This window comes from Habropoda laboriosa, unplaced genomic scaffold (genome assembly GCF_001263275.1).
Source record: "Habropoda laboriosa isolate 0110345459 unplaced genomic scaffold, ASM126327v1 scaffold297, whole genome shotgun sequence".
NCBI classification, from domain to species: Eukaryota; Metazoa; Arthropoda; class Insecta; order Hymenoptera; family Apidae; genus Habropoda; species Habropoda laboriosa.
Genome location: NW_017100406.1, coordinates 15,409 through 35,346, shown reverse-complemented (window position 1 = coordinate 35,346; position 19,938 = coordinate 15,409). Strand labels below are relative to the sequence as shown.

Below are 19,938 nucleotides of genomic sequence, written 5' to 3'. Positions count from 1 at the left end.
AACATCAAGGAGCAGACAACTCATTGCGCATGCCATGAACGTATTGCACGAACGCGCCGTTCAATCGATACATCACGTGACGTCAGCCCTTAGCGCACAATGACGCCGTTGTTTCGCGCACGTTGAAAGAAACGCGTGAATTTACAATTAACATTTCTCTCGAAACACGCGCAAATTCTCGCATGTCATACGCTTATCAATCCAAACAAGTACTGTTACATTCATTTCCTACGGGTTCAACAATCGTGCCTATGGTTGACGGCAAGCAGTGCGCATGCGTAACGATCCTACACCGTAATTACCGTACACTCTTCTCTCCTATTGGTCGAGAGGCACGATCGAGAAAACGATAACGAACCAGTCGGCTAACGGCGTGCATGGGGAGAGCACGTGTCGTTCATATTGTTGCGCGCGATTCGTCGAGCTTATACGTCGACTCCTGCGATCTTACCACCACCACCATCAGCGACATTTTCAGTAGCAGTGAGATAGACGTTACTGGGAACGCCGCCAGCGTCGCTAGTACCACCGTGGAGGAAAAACTATCGGCTTCCCCTCCCGTGGAGGCGGTTCACGGCACGAAAATCGCAGTACCCTCGCGTACACCGAGTACAGTGTCCGCGAATGCGAGATACATCAGCGTACGCCGCCGGCCTGTCACGATGCTGCTTGCGGTGATCGCGCTACTCTGCGCCGGCAGCACTGCCGAGGTCTTCACCAACACGTTTCTCGTGAAGATGAGGGAGCCTGCGGAAAGACATATCGCGGATCGCGTGGCTGCTAGAAATGGATTCGTCAATCTTGGACCGGTGAGTATATATATATACGTACACATGTAACGAGAAGTTTATTTTTTTCACCTTCTTCTTCTTCTCGCGAATAACGCAGAGAAGTTTTATTTCGAATAAGAAACTATACGAAAGTGTTTAACAAGTTTCGTACGGACTACTTTTGCGATAGTGTTAAGGGTGACACAGCACGGGTTCCTGACACTGACATACATATATCGCGGCACATACACGATACCACCGCGCCAAGATAATTGCTTATCTGGGGTGAAACAGAGTGTGGCTTTAGGGCGCGGATGGGGTGAACATGCTAGGATGAGAATGAAATCTCTCTTGAACGATCGATAAGTTTGCTCGAGAGAGAAAAAAAGAAGAAAGATACTTGTGGGAAACTTGGCTGTTTATGCGCTGTATCCCTTGGGTCCGACTTTAGCCTGCTTTCGCTACTAAACGTAAAGCGTGCTCTTTGAACCGAGGAAACTTAAAACAAAATACATAAAAAATCACGAAGCACTCACGATAACGGGGGAAAAAATTGGTCAATTGTAACAATCTAAACTTATCTCGTTATCGAGTCTGCCTGTAGAATTGTAGATGAATCATCTGTACATTGGCGAAATGAAAAAGAACCTCCCCCTGAATGATACCGCGCGTACTGATAAATCACGGAATCCCCCGTTCGTTTCTCCGATGGTTAAACATTGTTCGCTTAATCGTCGGAAAATCTGTGCCAAGCCCGATTTATCCTTGCCCCACTTCACCGTTGATATCTATCAAAACGCGAGGTTGTTATCAGTTGGCCGCATAAACGGGCCCGATATTCACCGCGGGCTACGTTAGATCACGCCGGAGGCATTGATTTCGCGGCCGTTGTCACGAACACCCGCATTATCGCGGAAACGTGTTCGAAGCAGTTGGTCGACGTCATAAATACATCGGGATACGTGTTAAACGATAAGATTAACAGCGCCTGGATCGACCTGGTTACTCCACTTAAAGCTTCCTTTTAAGAACGCGCCATTTCACATCTCTCCTTCCTATGCAATTTTTAACGGGAGAAAAGGAGACTGAAGTATTTCACAATGCTCACATTGTCCCTCGTTCATATGTGAATGGTACGTGTAACGTTTGGACGACGCGGCGGCTCGGTTTCTAATAATTCCCTGTGGTCGAAGTGGAAAGATCGGTTAATAGTCAGACGGCGCGACAGTAGAAAAGACTCGGTTCGGTCAGACGTGGCCCAGCCTCTTCCCTCGCCTATTTTCCCTTCGGTGCACGATACACAGAGTGTCGTTGCATTCACGGAAACGACTAACGCGACCTTTTCTTCGGCGAAAGAATTATTCATGGAACAGAAGAACTGCGAGATAGAGAGAGTAAACGTGTTTAGTAGTTTCATTTAGTTACGTGCAGCGTGAAACGTGTAGAGGATAAAATATACGTTTGCCGGGCGAACTTTTCTCATTTCCTTCGCCACTGCCGGCAACCCTTTCATCCTTCCCCTTCCTGGAAAACGAATTTCATTATTGTTCGTTAAGCGATTCTTCTGGTCGCCACGACGAAAGGAGAGAACCGCGTGTATTTCACTTTAATCCGAAGCACACGTATCTTTGTAGATTAAACAATGATCTCGTGGATTGTAACGTGCATTTAGGGTGTACGGTTAAAAACAGGGAAGAAGAAAAGCGGAGGTGCAGTCGACGATAAGGAAGAATCGCGATAAATTTCCGTAAATTTCCGTCGAGGAACGACGAAGGTATTTCTGTGACATGGAGAGGAACGTTTGTTTCCGACATTTCGAAATTTCATTAAAAACGAGACGAAAGGCGTGGAGGGAAGACAGTCGAGTATACGTTTAGAAATTTTCGTTCGTTGTTGCGAAACGCTACTCGAGAGGGTGCAAGAAGTTCCACTCGAAGGAGGGAGGATGGTCGTCGGCGAAATTGCGTTAGCCGTTGCCTTTTATTAGGTTCACTGGACGAAACATCTTGACCCTTTTCAGAGCTTCTTCCTCTTCTTCTTCTTCTTCGTTCTCTTAACGGTTCGCCGATAATTGTGCTCCAGTTTGTAACCCTGTAACATATCGACCATGTTCCACCATTCAGACTAATCCTCTTTTATTCTCGTCCCTTAAAGACTAACGAACATTGTCCCTTTTAACGAGCCGCAGAGTAGTTTCGAGACGGTTCTTTAGGTACGTGCAGCGCAGCTGACTGCATTGCAGCGTATTTTACATCGACGGTAATCGAGGGACGCTTAAACTTCCACCCCTGTTCCTTCTTTTTTCTTCTTTCAACTTGCTCGCTGCCTCGACCAGGCACGAGGAGACTTTACGCGAGAAATTTACTTCAAAATTGGCTTTGCCTCGAACACATCCCTTTTCTCTTACGGACACGCGCGTGTGTGTGTGTAATGAAAAAAACTGGAGAACGTTGGCAAAAGTGTGAAATAAATTTTAAATCATATTTTCTCCTCTGTTAATTTCACACACGTTTTCACATTTTCACTCCGCATTATCAGATTCGTCTGTCGCCACTGCCTACGCAACGACCAAGCGTATTCCAATAACAACAATGCCCGAACGCTTCATTACAAGTTCGTCAAGGGTTCCCCTGTTCGTAGGATAAATCTGAGCCTCTTTTCACCAGGTTAATCTTCCGAAAGCGTAATCACACCCTCGAGAAATGTTACTCGACCCTCTGCGAAACAATAGGTAAATGGTATAACTCAGCGAGACCGACTTCCGACGGTTTCGAAAGTCGCGCGAATGGGAGCTCTGTTTCAAGATCACCACGGAGGGTTGTAAAATTAATCGAGTGGAAGGGTGGAGGAATGAGAGAGGAGAGTGGAAGGATATCTCGTGGTTTCGTTGACGATTTCTTCAGAGAGACGCGGGAGAGACGCGCCATTCAGCGAATCGATTTCTTCGTGAACGCCATATTTACAGAGGTCTGTGACGTTGTTTTATCTGATCGCCGGGTTTCCTAACCGTCTGACGCGATTAGTCAGAGTGTGACGTACGCGTTGGATTACCAACGGTGATCGAGAACTGCGATCCCCGGTAACGATGGATTTTTTTTCATCGTCTAAACGACGAATAAAAGGCGAGAGGATCTCGCGTCACACGGTTGATGGATCGTTTGCTCAACGCTTCGTGATAGTTCCAATCGAGAGGAATTTTTACGGTGAAGGTAATTTCTGAAAGAACGTGAACGATCCAACGCGAATCGAACGAAAAGAGAGAGAGAGAAGCAAAATAGTCTGTCTGCGAATGATAAAAAGATTAGCCCAGAGAAGCCAGGTGGAATAATCATGTTAAATAGGTCGATCGATTGGAATGTTGCGGTGACGCTGGGGTAACCTTTCGATTCAGCGAAACTTGAACCAGTTCAGGGTGAAAATTCTGTGTTACCTCTTTCTCTTCTTCTTTATATTTCTCGTGGAAGTTCGAAGTAAAGAGAAGGAGCGAAGAAGATGTACGTATTAAAAAGTTTCGTGTACGACACGGTCCACAAACTCTGATAACGTAAATACGTTCTGAACAGGGGATAAACTTCGTTCGAGATACTTTCGCCAACTAATTATTCCCCCCTTTATGCACGTAGGACGCAGGTTGAACAAGTTGGAGCAAATAACGTGTCTCTTTATTAATTAGCCAGCGTTTTCAGCACGAGTTACCCATCTGGATGTTCTTAAACGTTCTCCACAGTGTTCTCCGATGATTAATGGAAAGAACGAACCAAGTCTGCGGAGTTTTCTGTACAATTTATTCTGAAAAGCGTGGAACGTTTCACACGTTGTCCGTGACTACGTCCCGCGTGTAACGACGTAATAGCTGTGTTGTGCAGCACCTCGATTTATTTGAATCTCCCACGCAGCTCGTATGTAAATTTTCGTCTGTCAACGGGGAATATCGTAACAGGGGATTCGCGAATGAAAATCTGCCTTGGACACGAGCGACGCGTTCCGTATACGCCCGGTACAATTATCTTTCAGCCGTGGTAATAACTGTTTTTAGCGGGGCTCGTTTCACTAATTAAATTGCTTCACGCGCGTTTGAACCGTTTCGTCGGAAGCATCGGGAATAAAGTTACGCGGAAAGTAACGACCGGTAGTACCTCGCATCACGGGCCACTCCGGAAATCAAGGTGGGTAGCGAGGGAAGGAAGGAAGGGAACTTTAACGAGCTAACGAAACTTATGCGCCAGTTAATTCATCGAAATATTACGATGGGATGTATTATCGTGGAAGGGTAGGTCCCTACCGAGAGCTTATTTCGTTACTTCACGCTGTAAAGGATTATTAAATTCTGCAGGAGAATGGAAATATTTATTTTAGAATTTCAGAATTTTTGTATCGGTGGATTTTTTTATTTGTTTTAAGTTTCATTGTATTCTTTGAGAATTGGTATAATTAGGTGAGTGTTGTGTAGGTGGAAATATTTTGTGTAGGTATGTAAAAGAATATTTAGAAAATAGAAGGGTTATTGGTAAGGGCTTGCTAGTGCAGCGTTAGAACTCGTGACTGCCAATCTGTCGGCCAGGGTTCGATTCCCCGATAAATTAGTCCTGTATTTTTCTTTGGAAATTTTTAATTAATAATTTCCGTCTTTTCATTGGGATCTTCTGTGTCGCATTCCAATCAAGAATTTCACATTCTATCATCGAAAAAAAAAAAAATTAGAACACTTCTCTTCATTCGTAAAATAAAAATTGTGCAAAGAGAATTTCATCCTTCCTCCAACAGTACAAATTTGAATAGAATTGCAATGTGCATTCCTCGTGTGTAATTAAAAAATTGATCATGGAGATTGAACATAATTTCTACTTAACTTTCAATTGTGTTCCAAAGAAGTGCCAATTTCGCGAACTGGTATTTGAAACTAAAAACTGGAAAATGGGGTTGTATATGTGATTCCTCCCGTAAGTTTCGTGGAAGGGTTGCATTTCGTAGGTAGCAGTATCGTTCGTATGCATCTCGTAATGTCGCAGAGGGGTGTGTTTATTAAGATTCCACGATTATGTGCAGATTTTCTTCTGGGTTCACTTCTCTCTGCTCCCCAGCTATGCGTGCGGAAAAGGAGGAGAGGGCGTTGTCTGCATCGTTGGTTTATTTGCGTAACTTATAGTGATGGTACACCAGAAATTTTACGTAACTTCAGCCCTACTTGCTAAGTTCTATGTTAACTGTTCAATGAAATATTTCTCGGTGAACGCAATTGTGTTGTTCGCGATTGAAAAGGTTGAAGGAAGAGACAAAAAAGGTACATTGTACGTGTATTATCTGTTAGTTCTAGAAGTATGCAGACAGAGTTTATGTATCGCAACGAAGCAGAGAAATCAATTTTCCACCCCTCTGTTTTCTGTAATAGAATCAAGTCTGACGAAGTTTTGCCGGTGCTTTCAATTTTTTCCTCTCTCCTATTTAACGCGGACAACGTTGCATAAAAGGTTTTTCCCGATAAACCACGAGGGAGAATCAAAGCGACCGAAGTTGCATGTTTTTTGCTCGCGCGATGACCGCACTTGGCGCTTTGAATACGTCAGCTCGATAAATTGCATCTACATGCGATAGCACGGAAGGGAAGGACAATAAACCTGCGCATTCGTGTTTACCCGATGGACACACACGGCGTAATATCGTGTTCGGTGTTACGCACTTGGTGCACGCTTGTTAATTGGATTACGCGACACGTGTAGCCCAAGTCAAACTCGATCCGAAGGGATGGCTAGTCCGGTGGATAGAGAGCTATGTGTGTGTGAGCACATTTCACAGTCAAAACAATTCCTCGTGAATGAAAAAGCAGATTTCTTTCGTGTTTTTTTCTACGAATTAATCGTGGATGGCCTTTCACAAGAGGAGATTCGTTTAAAAGAATTCACAGATGTGTGCGTGTGCGTGTACATCGAGAGGATATTGTTTCTCTATTTACATTTAGATCGCTTGTAACGAAGGAGAATTAATGAAACGGTTAATCGACCAGTTGGATTCGCTGACCTAAATAAATTTCAACCGGGGGATTGATTAAACAGTACTCTATTAAACAGAAATGTTGGATGATTAAATAACGAGGACACTGTTGACGATCAAATCCGCGATATATTCCCAATATCTGCTTCGCCGTTAAGGACGAACCTCGCTAGTGTGTCACGCGTTATATCTCGCTCGTAAAAAGTCTCATCTACGCTTGGAAGTTCAAAGATGTTTTTCCGTCACCGTGACATTTTTAGCTGTTGTTTGAGACTGTTAAACATCAACGTTGATCTTGTATCGATGGCCTTCGGACGAGAAGTGGATAATTCCCGGGTATTAATCTCGTCGGAGGTAAAGTGAATTCTCCAGGAATTCTCATCGAGGAGAATGACTTTGAGGCAAAGAGATGTAAAAAAGTATAGAACATAAAGGGATGAAGTTACCTTGAAGAGGATTCTCGAGTTTGATAGATAAGCTTTAGTGGAAGGTTTCCTTGCGAGTTCAATCTTCTTTCATATCCGTGACCGCGGCTTGTATCGAGAGGATACGGTTTTACGGTGTTTAGAGAAAAGAGGAGCGTCTCAGCGTCGAAATGAGAAAATTCTTTATCAGCTGTAACGCTGATGGTCGATGTGTATTTTACGTCTCGTATATTGGAATTTACGGAGAAACCACGATTTCTAAAACGATTTGCTTCGCGATATTGCCGGCCTCGTTAACTTTGTTTGCTTCGGATGACGCTTGACTTGTGCCACTTTTTGCTTTTAACCCTTCGTCGTTTATCTTTCCAGGAGTTCTATAGTAGCATGGAATATCGATTCTCTCGAATCTCTTTCGCAGAGATTAGCGTTTCGATGTTGCGAATAAGGAGAGTTGAAAAAATGTTATTATTACAGTTGTAACGCGGCATCGATCGTGCTATAGCTATTTTCGAGGCGACGTCGAGGCAACCGTGAGGCGATACACGCGTGAAAATTCAATATGGATTAACGAGAATAGGCAGCCTCCTTTTTATTCCGGAAGAAAGACTGTCGAACCGTATTAGACGATCGATCAGCCATTCTAGCCGCTTCTCTCCCTCCCTCTATTGCGTTTCCTTTAATTTGGGGGAGAAGAAAAGGTTCCGCTTCTATTTTAGTCTTTCAGAGAAACGGAAAATGGGCGAACGTTAACGTTGATACTTCTCGAAGGAGATGCTTTGATATCAATTCGCGGAGATTATAGGGTGAATAAATAAATAAATGATTTAGAATCTGTATTTTTAATTGTTTTTTGTGTAATGATAGAATTTGCGACGGTAGGACAACTGTTATGCAACTCTAAGGACTCTGAGACAACTTAGAGAACAGTTGAACGACTTGTGCAACGCTCTCTGCAAGACTCGATCTAAAACACTTCATCTCTAACACTCTGTCGATGCTTACAACGCTTCTGCTCTATTTGCAACACTCTGGAGACTCTTACAACACTCTGACGACTCTATCCAGAACACTTCGACAATGTCTACAACATTATGACTCTATCTACAACATTATGACTCTATCTGCAACATTCTGACTCTGTCTGCAACACTCTGACTCTGTCTGCAACACTTTGACTCTATCCACAAGACTTCAACTCTATCCACAACGCTCTATCGACGCTATCTACAACATTTTGACTCTATCTACAGCACTCTGACTCCATCAACAACTCTCTGACTCTATCTGCCAAGAAAAGCTCTTCCTTCGCCTTCTTCTCTCACCTTACACAGTGGATCTCCTGAAACTACGATACCACAATTAGTATCTTACTTTTCAATTGCGCTAAGGAGCCATTAATGTCTCCCACACATGAAAATAAGACTTAACGGCACACAGAAAGCAAGTGGTAAAGAGTTGCAAAGCACTTACGATTCTTTTACAGCTCATCCTTCGACCTTTAGCGATCGTTTTGCAGAAAATTGCATCGGTTCTCCGTTCCCAGTCGGGTTCTCTATTCGTAGTTAAATAGCATTGAAAAAGTAGCGTGTATCGGGAATGGGATTTAGAACGGGAGGCGAAGTGCGATCGCGGTACTGGAATTCCAATAACCTAATGAGATTTCTTGTCGCGCGGTCACTAGCAAGCCAATCCCGATGTCACCGTGCACGTGCTACTTCATCTTTCTTACTTTGTTTTTTCTTCCCTCCTCGGCTGAAAGTTCCGAAGTTTGATACGACCGTTCCCTTTTACAACGAGGAAACGCTGTCGTGGCTCGAACTATCGGAAAAACAATCAAGTTACACGGATATACATATAGACGAAGGCACACCGAACCGAAGTAGAGATTAAAATCTTTGTTATTCTAAAGAACCTGCTCGCTGGATTTGAATGCGAGCAGCAGGTATTTTCCTCCGTACATTCTCCCATCGTGTTGCAGCGGAATTTGCCGGAATGTGTGCTATTCCTTGCCGGTTGAAGAGCTTCAACTCTTCTGTTCTTCGCCTCGTTCGAAACGAAATTTCTTAGTTTGCAAACAGAAAATTATCTCTCTCACTATCCCGTCACTTCTCCTCACTTTCCATCCGCCGCAGAACAGACAAATTGATGGCTGACCGGGGTAAATAACGCGTGCGCGTGTTTAATCTACCATCGGCCCGATCGATTTTCTATCACTAGTAGAACTTATTAATCGGATAACAGTCTACACCATAATCGAGGTAACTTTATCTATCCGTAATTGGCTCGATTGGATCGACCAAATGTTACCCATCCAACCTATCTATAATTCACTTCCACGTACCTCGATCGAGGTGTGTCATTTATCTAAGTGTATCAGAAATTCCAGAGAATTTCGAACCTTTCGAAGAATTTTCTTCTCTACTCGATGCTTACCAAGAAGTGATTAGAAAAATTGTGTCTCTCTGGAATCTTCTTTTCTCAGAAGATGATCGAAAGAGGAATAGTTCGCCTCGCTCTTTCTTACACTTTGTCAACTTTCTGATTTTTCGAAGAGAAAATCGTTTTCTCGTCTGATTTAAACGACGTGTAAGCGAATGAAAATTTTATTCCATCGGTACAGTGGAATTTTCTTGAATTATGGATGCCGTCGAATAACACGCCACTGCATATAAATTGTTTTTCCCTGTGTGTTTAGGTATTGGGCAGCCAAACGGAATACCATTTCGTGCACAGGGCTTTGCCACACGCGCGGAGCAAGAGGTCCGTGCCGCATATGAGAAAATTGAAAGTGGATCCTTTGGTAAGTGATATTCCCAATTTTCTCTAGTTTCGTCGAATTTTATTCCATCCACCATTCGTGGAATATCGTATATTTCGAATTTCGTCGATAGAGAAGTGTCACGGCGAAATTGTATCTAGAAAAAATTAATCTCATTCGAAGAAGTAAATAAATAGTTTTTAAGGATTGTCGGAGAATTAGAGAGTAAAATTGAGAGGAATCGTTCGATCGTAGGAGGTTGCGTGAGAATGGATTCAGAAGCTTGCCGATCTAAATGTAAATGAATACGCAATTTCCAGCAGTGCCGGGGATTCGTCATCGATATTCTGTTTCTCCCTTTTTTCTCTTTGTGTTGTTGTAAATTTTTATCGTGTAAAGCGTTTCATTTGATTGCTGAGAGTGGTTAGGTGTTCTAATCATTCGCTATTAACCCTTTGCGCTCGAGTGGCGACTGAGAAGCAACATTATTATCTACGACTTGATAAAAACTTGATTTTACTGGACAATAGGTCCATGGGACTCTCGTAAATGTCTAAGCAGCAAAAGAAGCAATCTTTAACGAACTGTTGCAAGGTCTCGTATAATACAAAGATACGTTAAATATAGAGATGAATCTGATTTGCAATCATTTTTCACGGGACATCGTGATTCGTGGTTTAATTATTCGACGAATCTAGAGAAGGACAAATTGCTCGGATTTTCACGTTTGTGAAAAACGTTTGAAGCAACGGAGGATTTGGTGTGAATGTTCCAGGTGCATACTGCCGTGCAGCAGCCTGGATTCAAGAGGGTGAAGAGAGGCTATAAACCGCTGAGCGTGGATAATCTGGTGCCCCTTTACCAAATTAAAAACCCAGCGAATCCTGGTAACAAAGACCCTTCTGATCCTTACTTCCAGTATCAATGGTATCTGAAAAACACTGGTCAAAACGGCGGAAAGCCGAAATTGGACTTGAACGTGAAGGCAGCCTGGGCTCAAGGTGTTACTGGCAAGAACGTCACCACTGCTATAATGGACGATGGTGAGTTTCGTTTAAAGGTTGAAATCTTCTCAATTTGTCACATTTCTGCCTCGCGAGGAAAATGTTGAATATCGAAAACTAAGATCTTTCCAATTTTTCAATTTTTCACATTTCACCCTCGCGAGAAAAGTGTTAAAAATCGAAAACTTGAAATTGGTGAAACAATTTTTGATATCAAAATCCTTGGAAAAAAGTGTGAAAAATCGAAAACATGGAATTGTCGAAATTTCAATTTGAACTGTATTGAAATCTTTTCAAATAAAATACCAAGATCTTCCCAATGTTTCTCTAAAATTGTCACAAGCTGAAAGTACAAAATTTTCAAGGATAGAAAGAAAGTTTCTCCGCAGAAAATTACTTAATTACAGAACTACCAAAACTATCAGAGATCAACCTCCGGCATTTCTTTCGATGGTAAATCCACTTGTTAAAAGATACGCTTGGCAAGTAAAACGAAAATTGAAGATTCGATCACTCGCGGACACTTTTCCCCTTGGCGGTGAGATATGTGAATGGAGGAAAGTTTCAATTTCGTAGAATTCGATAATCGTTGTTTTATGGTCACAGGATATATTCCGCGTTACGTCGTTAACGGACCGTTTCAGACGATTTAACGCGAGTAATTTCACCGGCGGCATCTCGAGATTTCATTAACAGAGAGTGGATTAGCTTAGATTACGTGGCACATGAACGTTAGATTTTTGAGGTCGCCGGCTATAATTGCGCGCCGATTAGATAATTAATTACGGATATTGCCGCTACGTAATTTCATCATTTATCGCCGTTACTACGAACGTCGTGGATAATCTTCGGTAAATACGATCTCTCCGTTTTCACAACGGTTCAATCAACGTTTCTTTCCCTCGACTTTTCTCCGTTCAATTTCCAATCTGTATCCTGAGCCTCTCGCGTTGATTGAACCGTTGCACGCGGTGTATCGCCAGTTTTTTCATCGAGAGTTTCGGTCGAGTATCTATGCTCGCCAATCTCTACTGGATCGAAACGAACGTGATTAGTTCATCTCGACGGAGTTACACGTTGACAACTAACCGCTGATCCTATCAACGGACGACGTTCCTCCTACCGATATACATACATATTGGACGATTGCGAAAGTTCGCGTCCGATTTGAACCTGAAACACGAACGGTGTGTGAAAAGGCGCATTTCGTTTGAAAGTAAAATGAAACGATATTGTGGAATTAGAAATACAAACAGATGTTTATTAACAAAATATATGAATAACTATAATACATATAGCCTCCATAGACAAAAATAGGAGACCGGCACGGGAGAATGGAGAGGGAGTGGTTGGCGTAGCGCGCAAAGCCGAAGGTCCCAGGTTCGATTCCCGTTGGGTCCCTCGATATTCTTCCCTAGGTTCCTACAAATGGGTGCTCAGCCGGGATGGAGGCATCTACGGTTGCACCGAAGCCAGGCGCTGTGAGATGAAAGCATGTGACGAGAGGGTTTGCACGTCTCCCAAAAAGAGATGAGAAACGGAGTTTCAGCTGAGAGTGCCACTGTGTGGGGGAGAGTATGCCCGAAAGTGTTGAGTTGTGTTGCACTGAGGACATTCGAGAGCGAATGTTAGTTCAGGATGGCCGAGTGTAGTATCGGGGCCTCCATACTCAAAAATAAGAGACCGGTACGGGAGAATGGAGAGGGAGTGGTTGGTATAGCGCGCAAAGCCCCCTCGGCTTGGTAAGCCGAAAGTCTCGGGTTCGATTCTCGTGTTTTGGGTCCCTCAATATTTTTCCGTCGTCGGTTCTTACATATGTGACTTTGTCTCACGCTTCTTCTACCCACGTCTCTCGCCGTCTTTCCATCTCTCGCACGCCATACTTTATAGCTTCGTGGGTCTTTCGTCTTTGGTTTCTCTTTTATTTTCGACGCTGTTTTCTTAAAACTGCGCTTTCCTAAAATTACGATACTACAGTATGAACAATTATCTGAAAATAAAACACAAACGGTGTATCTCTCGATAGAAATGTAACGTGACGTTAAAAAACACATCTGTGCCGAAGTGTGATAAGTAGACTGCGGACTTTGATGCATTTGTAGGGAATTTTAAGGTACAAAATTGCACACAATGCACGTAATACGTAAAAATATACAAAATACCTAAATTGAAATAATTTTTTTACCAAAGTTCTACTTTCTTTGCTGTATTCCTAAAAATCCGCAGTCTAGCGATAAGGTTTCCGCCACCTCTGAAAATCGGACACGAACTTTTGCAATTCCACGAAATTCCACGAAAATTCTTCAACATTGAAAATCGACCGAGTGCTCGACGCAGCATTCGACGAATAATTATTTTCGATGTCGATGGAATAACACGTATCGCGAACGTTCGTTTTACAATAACTCTGCTATGTTCCTCTGGTAAACGTTTAACGAGGAATCTTTCCATCTGCAATATTTTCTCTTTTCCAATTTTCCTTTTATCGCTGTTGCACCGGAATCGAGGTTGAAACTGCTCGTTAAATTGAAACTACATATATCTACATAAATAAAAAAACATTCTTACGTATGTTTATCCGATAAAATGTCGTTATTCGTGAAATTTGCCAGGACATTACGCAGTTTCACCGTTAAATGTAACACTGTTCCAACGTTATTTCTGCCGTGGAACGGTGATTGCTACGTTTCGAACAATGCCAAGGCAGTGCTTACGAAACCGCGACTAAGTTTCAGAAATTTCCAGTTCCTGCAAACAGGAATCGATAGTTCCCCAGGGGTTGGAGATGTATAACAACCGGTAGTCGTTCTCCACTCTCTGGTAAACTGTAATCTTGAGTATCTAGAGGTATACAGTTTGGTAAGTATCGTGGCTTACCTGTGGTATCATCGATCTCATTTAGACTCGACTGGAGAACAGTCATCTTTCGGTAAATATTGGGGTAATACACCCTCTCTCTGTTCGTTGACGTCGTCGATCCAGGAATATTAGGAATTTAAGGTCAGGAGGAAGTTGTGGATCCCCTTGGACAAACAAATTGTTCAATCATTTAGAAGACTTTGATAGCCTTAGGTTAGTTTCTTGGGTGTATGTGTTGGGAATTAGTAATTTGTTAATTTGGGGAATTGGAAGGTTCAGAGTTTTAGATTAAGGTTGTGAAAGTTGGAATAGGAGGGGTAGTTTAGCAGTTTGGATTATTTCGAATGTGAATTCTTTATTTGGGTAATTGGAATTTATAATGTTTCAATTGTCCGAATTATTTGGAGAAGTGGAATATCAGTGGAATTTGGATTGCAATTTTGAATCGGTGAATTATTCGGATAATTCGAGTATTTGGAGTGTTTGGATTTTGGATTGTGCCGAATATTTGTAAATTTCGATTATTCGAAGCGTTCGAATTTCGGATTGTGCCGAATATTTGAAAATTTCGAATATTCTAATACACTGAATATTTGGAGCGTTCGAATTTCAAATTGTGCCGAATATTTGTAAATTTCGAATATTCTAATGCACCGAATATTGGGAGTTGCAAAAATTTTCTTTTTCACAATGAAAATGGCTGTCTCAAAAATTTTCTTCCTTTTCTTCAAATCAGAGTTACTAAATCAGTGTTATTTATTTCTCATCAATTTTACTACAACCACAGATCACCAATAACAAAGAAAAACTTCGTTCAATAGAAACAGAAATACATTCACAGATACTATATTTCCCTCCGATTTACAAACTTCAGATTATTAGTTCTAATTTCATTCCGCAGCAAGCAAAGATTAATCCCAGAGAGAAACTTCAGTTATTAGAGTTTCTCGGGATCTCGAATGGTCCTTCGTAGAATGCTTCCGTTCCCCGTTCCCCACCAGATCGTAATCACCGTACTGACTTACTTACGTACGTAAATCCATCGTCGTCACACCAACTTCCTTTATTCTCATCTGTTCCAGGTGTCGACTATATGCATCTGGACCTGAAGGATAACTACGTAAGTACACAATAAAAGAAACAAAATAGCATATTAACCCTTTGCAGTCCTATGCCGAGTCAGACTCGCCGCAAGAATTTTTCCCTTTAGATATCATATAATATGCATTAATATTATTCTGAAACTTAGTATTTTACAACGAACATTACGCTGAAATATTGAAATAAAGGGAGCCATTCTTTTAGGATATACCGAAACTTAGTATTTTACAACTAATATTACGCTGAAAAATTGAAATAAAGGGAGACTACATGGTACTGCCCGAGAGTGCCCAAATGAGTGACTCTAACTGGACTATTTGGACCGCAAAGGGTTATCCCTATTTGTCACAAAAATCCAACTTCCTTTCGACGCGTTACATTTCACTCGAAAAACACTTTAACTGATTCGTATTCAAATCGAATCTCTACGATCGTCCATATCGCCACGATAATGCGTCTGAAACACTTCCACTTCCGCTCCCCTCTCTGTGTCCTCGCTGTCCACTTGCACACCCGTCAGAGGGTCGCTGATGCATTAAACGTTAACGAAATGGAAGTGTAGAGCCGTGGTTTCCGTCCAACCCGGGAGAAATAAAAGGTGAAGAATCATCGGAGAAAACGGTTTGAATAATGCAATCAAGCGTCGGACACGTTCGAGATTTCACCCGGTTAATATTTAAAAATCGCCGCGATGGAAAATAGGATTTTTCGAGGGGTGAAAGAAAATAGCCGGGGGAGACGATTTGTTCTACATGGGTTGATGGAATGTCCTCCGGGAGAAAAGGGACACGGGTCCGTTCGATTCGAATCACGTATTATATCTTGGAGAAGCTCCTCAGGATCCACTCTACGTCCAGTGGCGGGAAAAGAAGTCGAAGAGCATCGAGCACGCGACATGGGGAACGGTGACGTGCGTGGAATAATGGAAACGCGTGAGAACTTTGGAAAATTCAGCCGCCTTCGGTGAAGAGGATGGAATAATACTTTAGAGAAAAACGTCGAATGATGCTTTTTTCTTCTCTTCGCGACGATGCACGTTCGACCTATTTTTTCACGCTCGAGCATCATTGAAACGAAAATAGTCGACGTTCGCGGGGTAAGAAACGTGGAAAAAATATCGCCGCTTTCTCACGCGAAAGTGAGTAACGGAGGGAAGTTTTCGCGACGTTTTTCGCGAAGGCAGAGGAAACAATGCGACCTCCGGTGACAATAAGGGGAGAGAAAGTTGGAGAACCAAGGAGAGGAGAAGTTTTCACGGACTAATTACGATTCGTAGATTCGTAAAAAGAAGAATTCTGCGGGTGAGGGAAATTCCGGGTGACAGAAAGGCTGACGAATTCGGGACTGACCAATATGGCAGATTCTAGAGTTCTTTTTCTCGCCACGAAAAATTGAACGACGGGGAAACGAGGGAGAGATAGGGAGGAGAAGGATGAATGGCGGTTTTCGAGAAGACGAAGATTAATAGTCGCTCGGACGTTGTCTGTGGGTACGAAGAATTTATGGTGGGCGAAATTAATAGAGCTGAATCTTCCTCGCTGTGCGTAAACTGCGCTGTTAGATCCTGCGTTCGATCGATTTATTTTGCTGAAAAGTTTAGTAGTTTCGGAGCTAAGTGCACTTAGAAATGATGAATTTCAGTAGAATAAGTCGTGATTTATTTTATACTGAAATGTTCAAAACTCAAGAGAAACAAGAATTTACTATAAATTTTTAAATAACTTTTACGCAATGTCAGGTTGCGGACAGATTTTCTTCACAGAAAGTTAGAAACAATAGCGATTATATTTCGACGCTAACAGAAACTTATTATTCTTTTTATATGGCCTTCTTCTTCTGTCAGAACAGGACACTTTTATTTTTAATTACGTTTAGAAGTTCGAATTTTATTTAGATTTTTAAATAAAAAGCTCCACTGAAACTTGACTCAAGAAGTCTCCCAGTTACTTCAGTTAGCGTCGTATAAATTTGTATTCTTATCAAATAGAAAAATACACCGTGCAACTTTCATCTCGCTTTGAAAAATCTACAGAGCACTCCTTTAACGAAAGAAAACCGCCGCCAGTCTTGTCTCCCCAAGGTGCACGCCAATTCGATTGTAGACGTAACTTGGCTTTTCTTTGTTCTTCTAACGAAGAGAGGAGAACAGCTCGCGTCGGAAGGAAGCCTAACGAGCTCTCGGTCAGCTTGTCTCTCGACCTAATCAATACAATTACACGTTCTTCACCATAAAGCAAAGAAAAAGAAAAAAAATAGCACAAAATGTTCCTCTTGTTTCAGAACGCAAAGGCCTCCTACGACTTCAGCAGCAACGATCCTTATCCATATCCAAGATACACCGACGATTGGTTCAATAGGTGAGTGAAACGTGGAAAAATCTGCGATATTATTTCCTGAAAATTTCGAAGATTCACTAGCCTCCTTCACCTGCTGATCTTTCCCTTAACGAAGTTTGCCGGGTAAATGTTTGTCATGTAAAACCAGTTATTCCTCGTAACGAGATTAGAAAGAAGGAGGTCTCGGGTAATAGGAACTGCAAGGTAACGTGAAAGCTCGACACGATCGCATAATTAATGATTCACCGGATAGCAGTTAACGTTGGACGCCGTTCAGAGGGTTATTAAGCTCTGGAAAATTGTTTCGAGCTTCTTATTTCAACTCTCTACAATGCTTTTCGCCTTGGTCCGAGGAAGAAGCTCGAAGGAACAGGGATAACGACGTTCGAAATAGCGAATCAACGTGACATTTCTATCGGATAACGAGAAATCGACTTTCCAGTTAGTTAATCGAGGAAAAACTCTGTCTTTCCAACGGGTGAATTTCATAGAAAGGATCGACAGATCGTTAAAACGGAGGATTACGACGACGTAGCCTTTGTAGAAGTTGCGTCTCTGATCGTGACAGAGAAAATACTCGTTTTTCCGCTCGTTCGTTTCGCCGAGGTAATTCAATCTCGTGGATAGAGAATAATTCCCGAGTCGTGCTTCCACAGCAGCTGTCTCTTACGTAAAAATTTCAACCTCGTATCCGCTTATTTTCTTTGGCTTACGCAAGCTCTCCCCGCAATTTCCACGAGTTCCTGACACTGGCAAACGTTTTCCCTTGAATAAACACCGTTGAAAGTCTAACGCAATCCGGAGACACTACGACTTTAAGCTTCTTTTCGTTTCACTCTGTTTAACCCTTTCCTGACAGTAATCGACGCTAAATTCGGACGAGTTTTCTCGTTCGAGTATTTGATAACGTCTAACGAAAGGGTTGACGCGACGAGAAAATTTCAGGGCAACAGATACTTTCCATTGTGAAAATATTTGCAATCTTTTGAAAATTTCGTTAAGTCGAACGTCCACCTTTTCTCTTCGCTTCCATTGTTGCACATTCGAAGAAGGAAGAGAGCGTCGATCTTTGGCCGAACGGAGTTCAATTATCGTGGTTGTTCCGTCGAAAGAAATTCCAGACAATTGTTCACGCTTCTGAGAACGGTCCATTGAATTTTCCGGCAACTCGAGCGGAGATTTTAACGAACGCCCTTCCTCTGTTTCGTACGGGAGCTATAACTCGATTCTCCGATTAACCCAGGCAAGCAGAAGGGAGAGACGTAGGAGAGGAAACGAGTTTATTCAACAAATCAACGTAAAATTGATTAAAACTCTTTCTGCCACGGTCGTTTACTTGGGAATCTGTTAATCCGTGACCTCGTATTTATTTCACGGTACGATATAGAGAAGAAACACGACTAGAGGGGACGATTGCCAATGACGTCTTCGATAGAGACGTTAATGCGTCTCTGAAGTAGCTTATATGCGTTCTTTATGACGTTCGTTTCTCGATTTTATCGCTTCAATCAGAACCCGGCGATAAAGTTAGACGTTAAAACCCCGAGGAGAGCGTGATCAGAGTAACAGAGGGAGAGAGAAGGATAAGATTCAGCTGTATAACTTGCGTGAATCGCGCAAGATCCAGAAGCTTTTCTGAACGCCACTTTGTCCTGTGAAACTTTCACTCGGCTGGATTGCTTTGTGCCCTGGCAACTTTCTCAGCGCAATATCGTGGATCTCTATCGTGTTTGTCGCTTGGTAGTTCCCTTTGACGGCCATTTACTCGTGCCTCCTTCTTTCCAAAGATCCTGCGAACTTCAGATTGATCGTTTGATGCTTCGTTACCGACTTGGATCACGGAGAATTAATGTGAAAAGCGCGCGACGAGAGGGAGAGACTTTCTTCTCTTCGCTATTATTTCTTGTTTGTTTATTAACTTTTAGTGATTACGAGTGGAAAAATGAAAGAACAGGTTTGCGGTGAATTCACGCGCCATCGACTGATCATCGACCACAGTCGTTAATCGACGGCGCGCATATTCAAAGTTAAAGACGCGTAAACTGTAAGTGAGCTCGTGGAATATCCATTCAACATTCTTTTTTAATTTAATGAAAACGAACAAAAACGTCTAAACGATAAGCGATCTCGTGGAATGTTCATTCATAATTTTGTTTTATTCCCGCGCAACGGATGATTTATATTTTTACCTGCGACATTATTTTACGCGATTTATCGGAAGACGGAGAACGTTGCTGAAAATGAACGTTAATTACGAGGTGTAAATATGCATGTTAAAACGAGCGTTGAAATGTCGACGATACGTTGCACTGTTACCGTTAATTGTCCATCGAACCTCGTTTCCTACCAATTCGCTTGCGAATCGACGAGCAAGGTTTCCCTTGAATGTTAATCACGACGAACGTTAAAAAGAAGCTACCTGTAATTACACTGTAATACGAGATGATTCATTTCTGCGATAAATAATCTTCTCGTTGTGGTCGTGCAATCCTCGTAACGATGTTTCCCTGCCGTAAATATCGCCGTACCGCGACGTCCAATTAGGTGAAAATGATACACTACCCCGTTGTTTCACCTGTCCTTTCGCTAATTATGTAAATTGCTTTACCGAGGTTTAATGACGCGGACTATCTGATAAACAGCAATTATACGAGCTTGGAAACGTGAAGTGTAATACGCACACGTTCGATGTGACGA

At 42.3% G+C, this 19,938-nt stretch overlaps 1 protein-coding gene across 1 annotated transcript in view; it reads left to right on the top strand.

Moving 5' to 3' along the window:
* Nucleotides 1–274: 274 nt before the first annotated feature.
* Nucleotides 275–19,938, top strand: part of LOC108575389 (neuroendocrine convertase 2-like) — a gene marked incomplete at its 3' end in the record, with an annotated part of 27,208 nt that continues 7,544 nt past the window's right edge. The window contains exons 1-5 of the mRNA XM_017938167.1: nucleotides 275–809; nucleotides 9,879–9,983; nucleotides 10,717–10,984; nucleotides 14,887–14,924; nucleotides 17,186–17,262. Coding sequence (XP_017793656.1) covers nucleotides 378–809; nucleotides 9,879–9,983; nucleotides 10,717–10,984; nucleotides 14,887–14,924; nucleotides 17,186–17,262 — 920 coding nt within the window. The remainder of the gene's footprint in view (nucleotides 810–9,878; nucleotides 9,984–10,716; nucleotides 10,985–14,886; nucleotides 14,925–17,185; nucleotides 17,263–19,938) is intronic.